Source organism: Onthophagus taurus, chromosome 5, assembly GCF_036711975.1.
Source record: "Onthophagus taurus isolate NC chromosome 5, IU_Otau_3.0, whole genome shotgun sequence".
NCBI classification, from domain to species: domain Eukaryota; kingdom Metazoa; phylum Arthropoda; class Insecta; order Coleoptera; family Scarabaeidae; genus Onthophagus; species Onthophagus taurus.
Window position 1 is genome coordinate 5,948,014 of NC_091970.1, and position 11,526 is coordinate 5,959,539.

General features: G+C 32.6%; 6 protein-coding genes across 7 annotated transcripts; 4 read left to right on the forward strand and 2 right to left on the reverse strand.

Annotated features, from left to right (window-relative positions):
- The first annotated feature begins 313 nt into the window (after positions 1-313).
- On the forward strand, positions 314-1,082 carry LOC111426515 (alpha-crystallin A chain-like). The gene has a single exon (XM_023061061.2). The coding sequence runs from the start codon at positions 401-403 to the stop codon at positions 962-964; it is 564 nt and encodes a 187-aa protein (XP_022916829.1). The 5' UTR covers positions 314-400; the 3' UTR covers positions 965-1,082.
- Positions 1,083-2,163: 1,081 nt separating this feature from the next.
- LOC111426514 (neuropeptide Y receptor type 1) lies at positions 2,164-4,234 on the forward strand. The gene is made up of 5 exons (XM_023061060.2): positions 2,164-2,663; positions 2,888-3,191; positions 3,241-3,419; positions 3,471-3,614; positions 3,670-4,234. Exons 1-5 carry the CDS (start codon positions 2,589-2,591, stop codon positions 4,219-4,221), a joined length of 1,254 nt encoding a protein of 417 aa, XP_022916828.1. The 5' UTR covers positions 2,164-2,588; the 3' UTR covers positions 4,222-4,234.
- A 1,258-nt stretch (positions 4,235-5,492) lies between these two features.
- LOC111426671 (uncharacterized) lies at positions 5,493-5,981 on the reverse strand. The gene has a single exon (XM_023061298.2). It carries the CDS (start codon positions 5,979-5,981, stop codon positions 5,493-5,495), a length of 489 nt encoding a protein of 162 aa, XP_022917066.1.
- Positions 5,982-6,107: 126 nt separating this feature from the next.
- Positions 6,108-6,980, reverse strand: LOC111426672 (uncharacterized). Of its 2 annotated transcripts, XM_023061300.2 has the most exons (3): positions 6,859-6,980; positions 6,501-6,621; positions 6,108-6,375 (listed from the first exon to the last, which is right to left on the reverse strand). In XM_023061300.2, exons 2-3 carry the CDS (start codon positions 6,600-6,602, stop codon positions 6,175-6,177), a joined length of 303 nt encoding a protein of 100 aa, XP_022917068.1. In that variant the 5' UTR covers positions 6,603-6,621; positions 6,859-6,980; the 3' UTR covers positions 6,108-6,174. The 2 variants fall into 2 exon arrangements, with proteins under 2 accessions (XP_022917068.1, XP_022917067.1); XM_023061299.2 differs by lacking the exon at positions 6,859-6,980 and having other exon boundaries at positions 6,501-6,796.
- Positions 6,981-7,176: 196 nt separating this feature from the next.
- Positions 7,177-8,543, forward strand: LOC111426366 (RAS oncogene family member Rab40). The gene is made up of 2 exons (XM_023060856.2): positions 7,177-7,664; positions 7,715-8,543. Exons 1-2 carry the CDS (start codon positions 7,517-7,519, stop codon positions 8,386-8,388), a joined length of 822 nt encoding a protein of 273 aa, XP_022916624.1. The 5' UTR covers positions 7,177-7,516; the 3' UTR covers positions 8,389-8,543.
- Positions 8,544-8,826: 283 nt separating this feature from the next.
- Positions 8,827-10,325, forward strand: LOC111426542 (ribosome biogenesis regulatory protein homolog). The gene is made up of 2 exons (XM_023061111.2): positions 8,827-9,201; positions 9,260-10,325. The coding sequence occupies exons 1-2, from the start codon at positions 9,050-9,052 to the stop codon at positions 10,095-10,097; spliced, it is 990 nt and encodes a 329-aa protein (XP_022916879.2). The 5' UTR covers positions 8,827-9,049; the 3' UTR covers positions 10,098-10,325.
- The last annotated feature ends 1,201 nt before the right edge of the window (positions 10,326-11,526 follow it).

Here is an 11,526-nt window from a genome sequence, read left to right on the forward strand (position 1 = left end):
AGTAATTAATTATAATAATTAGATAATAAGAGTACTAAAAAAAAAATTGGTAGGTACGCAACCAAGTTAACTTTGAGGTTAATAAAATGCTAATAAATTAAAATAGATTAGTTTACTATTATCTATATTAATTAATTAACACATACTAAATATCAATAATATTTTGAGATAATAAAATAATTCCAGCAGAAAATTCTAGAATATTACTCTATTGACATTAATATTCGGGAAAGTTCGAGAACAATCGTTCCCCGATTGTTCTCGAACCACACCCGGCCTATATAAACCCCGGCCACCTCTAACCGGGTATCAGTCTTCATTTGACAGTCGAAGTGAAAACATCGTCTCTCAAGACATCTCTTCGGTTTTTATTAAATTTTCGCCGCTAAAAGTAAAAAAAATGTCTCTCCTCCCGTTCTTTTTCGACGATTTCGCCCATCATCGTCCAACAAGGATCATCAACCAACATTTCGGGCTCGGTTTGGAGCCGGAAGATTTCATGATGCCGTCTGAATTCCGGGTGTTACCCCGAATCCCGAACATTTATTACCGGCCATGGAGGAGCCAAGCCGGGGAACGCGACGCCGGATCGATGGTTTCCTTCGATAAGGATAAATTCCAAGTTAATCTTGATGTTCAACACTTTAAGCCGGAAGAAATCACCGTGAAAGCAACCGGCGATAACACTATTACCATCGAGGGAAAACACGAGGAAAAAGAAGATGAGCACGGTTATATTTCTCGCCAATTCACGAGGAAGTATATTTTGCCGAAAGGTCACGACATTCAAAAGGTCGAGTCGAAATTGTCTTCGGACGGGGTTTTGACCATCACCGCTCCGAAAATCAATCAGAATGCCATTGAGGATCATCGCGAAATTCCAATTTTGCAAACTGGGGCTCCGCTAAAACCGGCTCTCAGACAAAATTCTAACATTGCCAAAGAAGAGGATAAGAAAGAATGAAATTACTAATATTAACACGTTTCATTCCGATTATTTTGTAATATTTTCGTATTAAATGTAGTTGTAGATTTCAATGTATTGTAATCATTAAAAATAAAGTTAGCTTCATTCATTGCAATACTTTTTTGATTTTTATTACATCCTTTTATTAAAAAATATTTGAGTTGGTAACGATGTTCTAGAAAAAACGAACCTGATCGGTGATAAAGAATATTGTGTTACCAACAAATATCATATGACAATAAAAAAGATACCTTATAAAGGTATTTTAATTCGCAATTAAACGTAAATAGAGAACGTGTTGTTGTTAGAGTAAATATTATTGACCTTCACAACGTTATTAACCGGTTTACATAATTGATAATGAAACCAAACGGATCAATGCAAAGACCTACATAACCTACAACGAGACATGTCATTTGTGACTTATAAACTAAAACATAAAATTAACTAGAGATGGCGCTAAATGTGTCGATAAGGTAGAGATATATCGTTTTATAATTTTTTAATTAATTATAACGACTTTGTGACACCTAATTAACAATTTATTCGCAAAATTATAGTTTAAAATTTTCTAGTTAAAGCAATTTTAAATCTATTTTCTTAGAGAAAAGCTAACATTAATAATTTGACGTTTTGCTTTGACATGAAATGTCAAAATCGAAATTGATTAAAATGTAATTTTGGATGTTGGATATAAAATTAGAAATTAATTGATTACGAATTAATAAGGTTGTTGATAAAATCAGAAAACTTACCCCTTAAAATGCTGCTGCAATTTCCTACTTCTCCTTCTCCTTCATCATACATGCAATTTTAGTTTTTCAACAAAGTTTTGTTAAATTAAATATTGAGATTTTTGAGGTAACGTTAAATTGTTAGTTTCAAGGTTATTACTTTGTCCAGTTTTCAAAAAAGTTAATAAATTATGCATTTTTTAATGCAATTATTAACGAATGACTCAAACTTGACATCGATGTGAAGTTAGCGGATGTCAATCACACATCTGAATTATTTCAAGTGACAGTTAAAAATGAAATATTTATATATAAATAATTAATTAAGACATAAAAACTGATTGTGGATTGTAATCATAAAAACTTATTTTCGTGTTCCAAAAATAATTTTTTTTTAAATTTAAATGTCTGCATCAACTTTTTTTCTAAGGTGGCAACACTGTCTCAAAATGATTTTTAGGTTATACAAAATTTTATGATTTTTCGATGAATAATTTATGTTGTATTAATTTTTTAAAACCACAGATTCAATTAGAACGTTTTCTTGGTGGCGGAGTCAAAGAAAAACATTGTTTTCTCCTAAGTTATTAAGAATTATGTACATTTTTTGAGGTTATAAGGAACGTTTGAGGTTATGTCATACAAATTTCTTTAAAAAGAATTTTTCAAGAGAAAAAAGCACAATTTATCGTATCAAAATGTGACTTATCAGTCAGGTTTCATTAATAACCATATGGTACCATTATCGAATATTCTAAAAATCAGTGTTCGTAATTATGGGAAAAGGGTAAACAGATAAGAGAAGGAAGAAAGCTTAAAACATGCTTTTATCTGTTAACACTGATGTTATTCAGTGCATAATGTGTAAATCTCTTGATTGACGCGCAATGAATAGATTTAATAACCAAGGGAATAAATCTTCCGGAGTTAGTTTAAATTCCGATTATGAGAACTCCGTTATGGTGAGTAGCTAATAAAAATAGATTGTATATCATATAGTATTAATGATAAAACGAAATTGGTCATCATAAATCTTTGTAAACTTTCGGGTGAAATAATCCTTCCCCAGATCGCGTTTTAGTTTGGTTTTTTCGCCATGAGTGTTAACACAACTAAGCTTTCAATTTTACAAGTTTGATCTTAAAAATTTCTTCTTTATATAACTTTGATTATTATTTTTTTTTAGATTGATATCTCAAATTCAACATTCATCAACGAAATATGGCTCGTTACCGATACAAGAGAGATTATTATAAAAACCTCGGCTGTTTTACCCGTGGTTTTATGGGGAATTTTCGGAAATATATGCCTTTTATACATAATCATTAAGTTTCGGCATTTAAGGAGCCCCACTAATTTATTGATTGGAAATATGGCAGCGGCCGATTTGGCTTCTTTGCTTATTCATCCTTGGGTAGTTTTGGTTTACGATTTTTTTCAAAATTATCAATTGGGGGCTTTCGGATGTAAAGTTGAAGCGGCTATTGAATGTAATTAAATAGATTTATTTATATTTGACGTAATTAAACACAATTTTAGCTGCAATTTTGATGACGAGTGTTATAAATTTAAGTGCGATTAGTTACGATCGATTAACCGCGATAGTTTTACCTAAAGAAACGAGATTAACAAGGAAAGGAACGAAGATTTTAATGGGAATTACTTGGATTGTTGGGCTAATCATTGCTTCACCCCTATTTTTTTATCGAACTTATAAAGTAATATTAAAAATTTTAATAAAATTTTGTTATATTTATTAATTTTTTTAGGAGCGCCAATGGTTGGATTTCTTAGAAAAATTTTGCAGTGAAAACACGATCGTAATCAATATTTATTGGCACGTTATCATAACAATTTTGTTTTGGTTCCCTTTAATCATCATGTTACTTTGTTACATTAGCATTTTTATTAAAGTAAGTATCCAAAACGTTCCAACACTTAAAAAAAAATCTTTTTCGCTTTTTTTAGTTAACCAAATACGATAAAGTAATGAAACAACAATTAAAACCATCCAGAACAATCAGTTACAAAACAAAAGCGATCAAAACAATGTTCATCGTGGTCGTAACATTCATGATTTGTCGACTCCCATTCACCGCGTTAATTTTTTATAGAAACTACTTACTAAAAAGTAATAGCATTTCAAGTCAAGTTCAAAATCAAGCCAACGGAAACTATGAAACGTTATGGTTCGTTTCGAAGTACCTGGTTTTTGTAAATGCGGCAATTAACCCGGTTATTTACGGTTTAACTAACGAGAAGTTTCGGCGCGCTCTTAAATCGACGGGGGTTGCTAAATTTTTGTTTAATTTTAGCAAAATCGAACGAAAAATGTGCTATGAAAATGATCGGCATCGAATCATTAACGAAGAGGAAGAACCTAAGAAAATTTTCACCAAAGAAACCGTTTTGAATTATAGTAATAGGATTTTTGTTATTTTTAAAGGGGGACGTGGGCAGAAATATGTACCGGAAGTGGATACTTCTCAAACCGAAATTCAAAAGTATACATTAAAATAAAATGTGTATCAAATTAGTAGTTTTATTTATTAAATATTGAAAAATATTTCAAATAATAGATATTTATGTACCAAGTCTGCATCATGGAGATCGAATTAAAAGAATTGAAGAAATTAAAAAGGACCACCTCTCATAAAGATTACCTCTGTTTTAGAAGATTACAAACAATTCCACAACTTAATGACACGAGAGAAGGCTGCACAATAAATTACATCAGTTTTCGTTGAGTCCGCTATCAAAGCTACCACAAGAAGGATCAATACACTCAATGTTGGAGGTGCCGGGAGTACAGCGAGTTCTGCAAAAACTCCCCAAATGCCTTAAGTGCAAAAAAACACCTCACTTCCAGGTACACGAAACTACACACTGCAAACTACAAAGAGTACGCACACCTTCCGAAAAGTTACTCAAATACCGACCCGATTGGGCTCATCCAGCTTATCTTACAATCTAGCAACGAAAAACCTTACCCAGCCTGATCTTGAACTCCTAAGCAAAACCCGATACTTTCTAGTTCTAGTGTTAGTTACCACTAGACCTAGAACTATAAACATTCGGGTTTAGCTGCACGTCTCTAAAGACGGCTAAACCCGAATGATTCTAATTCTAGGTCTTGTGTTAGTTCTAATGATAGTGCTAATGTAAAACTAGAACTAACATTAGAACTAGAAAGTATCGTAACCCACCCTCTGCTCTGGTAAACAACGACATTTTAGTCGTTGTGCGTCAAAAACCTAGCACGGTCGATGACGTCACAAAAAGTGACGTCACGTCGAATCTTTAAAGTGATTATTTTTATTTGTAATTGCTTACTTGATGATTTCCCGTCGATTAAAAAAAAATCTTAATTATACCAAAATGATTCAAATTTTATAATAACATTAAGTTTTGAGTAACTCACCTATATTTTCTTTATCCTACAGAAAAATGAGAGGTTAGGAACCTTCTTGGAGCTGTAGCTGCATAATTTGGGATCCATAACATCGTTAAGAAAGCCTCATCATTAATGGACACCACCTACATATAAAAATTATTATAAAAAAGTACATTTATTAATTACATTTTTATAACAATCATTATGTCCCTTGCTGTCATTTCATTTTTCAAAATGAACTAACTTCACTCCTATTTTACACATTGACAAATTTGACATATTTTAATAGACCTTTTACTATAAATATAATAGACATCTCACTCTATTATAAATAAAATTATAATTTATTTAACAACGAAAAGTTTAAACAACAAATTTTGAGTTAAAGAACATATCTTCAACTAGTAGAACGAGACCGGCTTTTTCCTTGACTTTTTCTTTTTAATTTCTCAAATTTTTTTGATTTTCGGTTTGATGATCGAGATCGTGTCCGCGATCTCGATTCCGTATCGGTTGTATCACTTGTACTTCCAGTATCGAAACTATCATCTTTACTCTCACTATCTTGCCGCTTAATGCGGCGTTTTCTTGGTTTCTTAGGGGCAGCTCTCGCGAGGGCGTTATAAGGCGCTTTTTCAGCTTCGTTCATGTTCCTCCAAATTTTACCAGCTTCGCGGCTACTTTCCATCAAAGACATATTCGAATGGTTCCTACGAAACTCCGCAAGGAACACTAAATAAGGGTTTCTGTACGATTTTCTTTTAGTTGAGGTGGTTGATGAAGCTTTTTTCCGTTTTGTTTGGCTTTCCTTTTTTTCGGGAGGTTTTGTTGGAGATTCTTCATTGTTTAATGATTTACTTTTTAAAGTGCGATTTTCTCTGTTCATCTTTTATAATAAAGTTGGGCTTAGTTGTTGCACAAATTAATTTTTTTATGTTTAATAGCTATAAAGAATAAATTGACTGAAAAAAATCAAATGTCAAATAAATTAGGTTGTCAAAAAAAAATCTAGTTGATTCCATAAAATTTATTTTTAAGTCAACATTGGGTATTTAACTAGTTTCCTGGTTGCTCTTCGTCTATTTAAAATAATTATTTAATTTACCACTTTCGTACAGCGCTTTGACATCACTTCCTCCTCCCAAACACTCCCCGTTCACGAAAACTCTCGGAACGGTTCTTGCCCCTGTTATTTCTTCCAAAACGTTTTGTATGTCGTTCGCATCCTGCCTCATATCCAACTCAATCGCTGTGTATTTTTTATTGATTTTATCAAAAACCTACAATTTCAATAAAAATTAATATAAATAAAAAAAGATCACGTCACATCACGCCATCTATTATCGAACTACTAAACTTAAGCAACATAACCTATCTTTACATAATTTATTCAATAAATACTTACATCTTTGGCTAATTTGCAATAGGGACAATAAGATTTTGAAAAAATGACGATTTTGTCACTTTTAATAACATCTTTAACGAAAACGTACGTTGGAGTAGACATGGAGTAAGCGGCCTTGGAACTAGAAACGCCCATAATTTTTCATTAGAATTGGTTTTTCTGTGATATGAATAATTTAGAGCAATCGTTAAAATTCAATTAGATATTTTTGCACTGAGAATTTTAACGACGCTTGGTCGAGATGTTCAAAAATTGGAAAAAAAGCAACTTGTCAATGTTGACATGATGTGCCAAAAAAACAAAAACAGAGTTTTCATCTAATCTTCTATGAAAACGTGGTAATTTAATGCGTACTCACCCGAAACGAATTAAATTCAAGTGTTAACGTTTAATTTTTAATAAGAAATCGGATTTAGAACGATTTCAAAGGACAATTCGTACCACAACAAATTTCCTTTCGATTAACAGTAAAAATCGATTTTATATAGATAGGCAACCGAAATGCTTCAAAATTTTGTAGCATACCTTAATTTTATAAAACGAAAAACAATGAAAAAAATCGTAACAAACAATTATAAAATTATTTAAAAACCAATTATATTTTCGCAAATTAAATGATTTTTATAAATAAAGTAATATTGGACATTCACTAACAGATGTCGCTAAAACGTCAAACAATTCCTTTGACAATTCGCAAAACTCCATATTGTCATTAGTGTCCAATTTTATCCTAAATTTTAACGCAAAAAATTATCAAAGCCGATAAAATCTTTAAAAAGAACCTCGAATTTACCTTAAAAAAAAGTAACTAGGAACCAAAAAGTCACCAAACCCACCAAAAAAGGCGTTTAAAATCAAATTAAAAAAAAAGTGAGGTTATGTTATTGTTTATCCTAAAAATCCAAATATATTTATGTTGATATAATCGTAAGAAAAGTGTTTTTGGTTATTTTCTCAATCTGGAAACTCAGGAAATAGTTTATTATGGTTAAAATCGATGGTGGATCGATGTTGCTATGGCCGAGGATCAATCTCGACCCCCGCAAAAACCCTACGATTATTTATTAAAATTTTTATTAGTTGGTGATAGCGATGTTGGGAAACAAGAAATCCTTTCCGAATTAGATGATGGTTCATCTGAGTCACCTTTTTGCAACGGAACTGGTATAAAATTCCCAAAAATCAATAACAAATTTTTACTTGTTAATTTTTAGCTTATAAAACGACAACGATTCTATTAGATGGAAAACGGGTCAAACTTCAATTATGGGATACATCCGGTCAAGGTCGTTTTTGCACAATAATTCGATCGTATTCGCGAGGAGCTCAAGGAGTCCTTTTAGTTTACGATATCACAAATCGTTGGTCATTCGATGGATTAGATCGATGGCTTAAAGAAGTTGAAGAACACGCGCCTGGAGTGCCAAAGGTTCTTATTGGAAATCGACTTCATTTGGAATTTAATCGTAAAGTTACTGAAAGAGACGCGCGCCAATACGCCGTTAAGCATAAAATGGCGTTTTTCGAAGTTTCTCCTCTATGTAACTTTAATATCATTGAAAGTTTCACTGAATTATCCCGAATGACTCTACAACGTAATGGTATGGAACGGTTATGGCGCTCAAATAAAGTGCTGTCGTTACAAGAATTATGTTGTCGTTCGATTGTAACACGAACGACTGTTTATGGTATTGAACAATTACCTTTACCGTCCAGTGTAAAATCTCATTTAAAATCGTACGCGTTAACGACGTATTCATCGCAACAATTAAAGTATTCGCACAGTCAGCGCAAATTTGGGGGTAAAAAGCGGTATTTAAGTACTCCGACGTCGCCGGGAGGTGAAAATCCAAGCTGTGTACCAAGAAATTCGTGTGTTTTATCATGATTTAAGATTTTCTAGTCGGCAACGTCTTGTTTTTTTATTAATTTTATTTGGTCGAAATTCCCAAAAAGTTTTGTAAATAATTATTTGATAAGTATTTTTCAATAACTTTGTACATAACCTAACTATAGCTTAATAAATTCATTAAAAATACTTAATTGAAGTCTTTTAAGCTTTAAAATAATATTAACTTAATTTAAATCGATTAAATGTCAATTTGAAAATTGACATTTAATCGAATTTTGACAACTTGATAAAATAAAATTTCGGTTTTCGAAATATTATTGATCTAAAATTTGAAAATTATGTATTTAAATTAAAATAAATCTAATTAAAACTTAATGTAAAAATCAATTATTAATGTAATATTAATTAATTAAAAATTAAAAACATTAAAAAGAAAAGTTACTAGATTTCTAGTTATTTCCCTAGATTTGTTCTTCTTTACCGACGCGAGTATTCTGAACAATATAAAATGGCGTTGATTTGTAAGAACGCGTTTTTCAATCAAATTAAAGAATAATCCGAGAATAATGAACCATAATTGTTCAGTTTTCCTATAATATTAAGTGATTTGTATCGATTAAGATATAATATACCACTTGAACTATTGTGATAAAGTTAAAAAGTGCACGTGTTTAAAAAGTGAGGTTAAGCGTTCAAGATGGGTGTTATCAGCGAAATTTTAGAAGAAAACGTCTCAAAAGCGTCCAAATTTAAATCAATCGAAGTTAACAAGCCTATAGACGTCGATTACGACCTGGGAAACCTCTTAGTTATTGACGGAAACGAATTAGATCAGCAAAAAATTTTGAGGTTAGATATCATATTTAAGTTAGTATTTAAATAAATTCATTTTAATTTCATTTTGCAGTAAAGATTGTGATGATTACATCCTAAATTTAACCCGAGATAACGTACAATTATTAGTAAATCAAATTTGGACTTTAGAAACGGAACGAAGAGACGAAGTCATCGTCGCGAAACTTCCCGAACCCACATTTCCATTACCCAGATCGAGACCAATTCCAAAACCAAAAAAACCGACTAAATGGGAACAATTTGCAAAAGCAAAGGGAATCCAAAAGAAAAAGAAATCGAAATTATCATGGGATGAAACTTTAAAACGTTGGGTACCCCTTTACGGGTACCGCAAAAACGCCGCGGAAGCCGAAAAAAATTGGGTCATCGAAGTGCCCCAAAACGCCGATCCATACGAAGACCAATTCGCTAAAAAACAAGAAGTTAAATCGGAAAAAGTTGCTAAAAATGAATTTCAAAGACTCAGAAATATCGCTTCGGGTGTTAAAATTCCTCGAACGGGGGTTATGCCACAAATTGGATCGTCGAAAGATTTAAATATAGCCGCAACGATCGCTAAATCTTCAACAGCAAGCTTGGGTAAATTCCAAGAGACTTTGCCAAAAGAGAAATTAGCACGTGGCGTGTCTGAAGTTCTTCCAGGAGCGTCTCGAAAGCGAAAGATGACGCATTCTGGGGGTGCCGAAACTGAATTAAAGGATAACGTGAGGATTTTTGATGAGGTGTTGAAGAAACGGCCGAAAATTAACGTTGAAAAGGCTGTTGAGAGGAGCGTTGGAGAAAGTGAAGTTAGAAATCGGAGGAAAAATAAGAAAAATGATCAGAAAAAGAAACCGAAAGGAAAGAAGGGTGAAAGAAAAGGAAAGAATTCTGGAAGGAAACGTCGTTAGAAATAAGTTTTGTTTTATTTAGATTAAGCGACATATTACGATAAGTTTTTTAGGGTTACATTTTGATGTTTTTAATATTTTTTTGTAATGAAAAAATTATTAAAAATAATTATTGGTCCTTGATTTGAATAATATTTATGTTTTTCTTTGATTTGTTTTAAAGATGTAACATGTAATTTTTGTTTTGAAATCTGGAATCTATTGTAAATAAATAATCATGTGTAAAAATGTGTTTTCTATAATAATTCTTCAAGTGTCTAAAGTTGCGTCATATGGATCACTAGAATGGTCGCCATGATGGCTAACATGTTTGCTTTTACACAGTGGTATAGTCTAGATGGCCCACCTAGTGGACCACTGTAAGCAACAGGTGCTGTGTGGACATGCCACTGCGCAGTTAGCTGCGCATGATGGCGCCCTTTGAAGTGTGGTGTCCAACCGCTCCCAAACCCATCCTTTGCCATTACCATCACCATTATCCACTACTTATGGCCACTTCAGGCCATCACCCCTCTACACAATGGCGATGGTTCCCAGTGGTCCATGATAAGCTATAGAGTCTAAGAAATAGATGGCATTTAATTTCATAGTGCAGTCTAAACTATTATAGCTATGGTGATGGACATTATGTTATTTCCAACGATCTGGAACCGACGTTCATTTTGCTTCTCTCAGGATAAACCATAACTATATCTTTTCCAGTGTTGTACGGCATGGAGTCCTGCCATGAGGAATCAACACCGATATTTCCTGCACCAATTCATAATGCAAAGGAAACCCAAACGAAAAAGAAGACGCGGCAGAACAAGAATCTCGTGGCTGCGGAACCTTAGAACTTGGTTTAGAAAAGCTTCAGCAGAATAGTTTCCAGCTACTGTCAACAAAATCATAATTGCCAATATTCGGATGGGATAAGCATCTCAAGAAGAAATATTGTAGAAAATTGTAATTGTAAATATTGACTTGAAAAGTGTCTGGAGTGTTTTGCATGATCATGTAGTCCCTTAAAAAGCGTCATTACGACCTGATAAACTCACTATTCTTTAGAAAGCACTGGCAATAGACATTATAAGACCTTACTTAAGAAGATAACTATGGAATCGATTTGTACTAATGATAATAACAAGTTACTTTAAGCGCTATGTATCCAATGGGATTGTGTACATTTGATCAAACTCATATGCTATACAGATTCCAAACAAACTAAAAGAACAGTAATTCTAAAGATAAACGGATGAAAATTTCCAATACTTTTTGACATTCTTCAAAAGCTTTAACAATTTTGACACTGTATGATACTTCCTAACACTTTTTGATGTCTTCTGACAACACTATTTACTATTTTTGAAGCTATTGCCACCGTTTCATACTTCCTAACACTTCTTAATACACTTTGACGCCATTGATGTCTTCTGACATTATAACACTA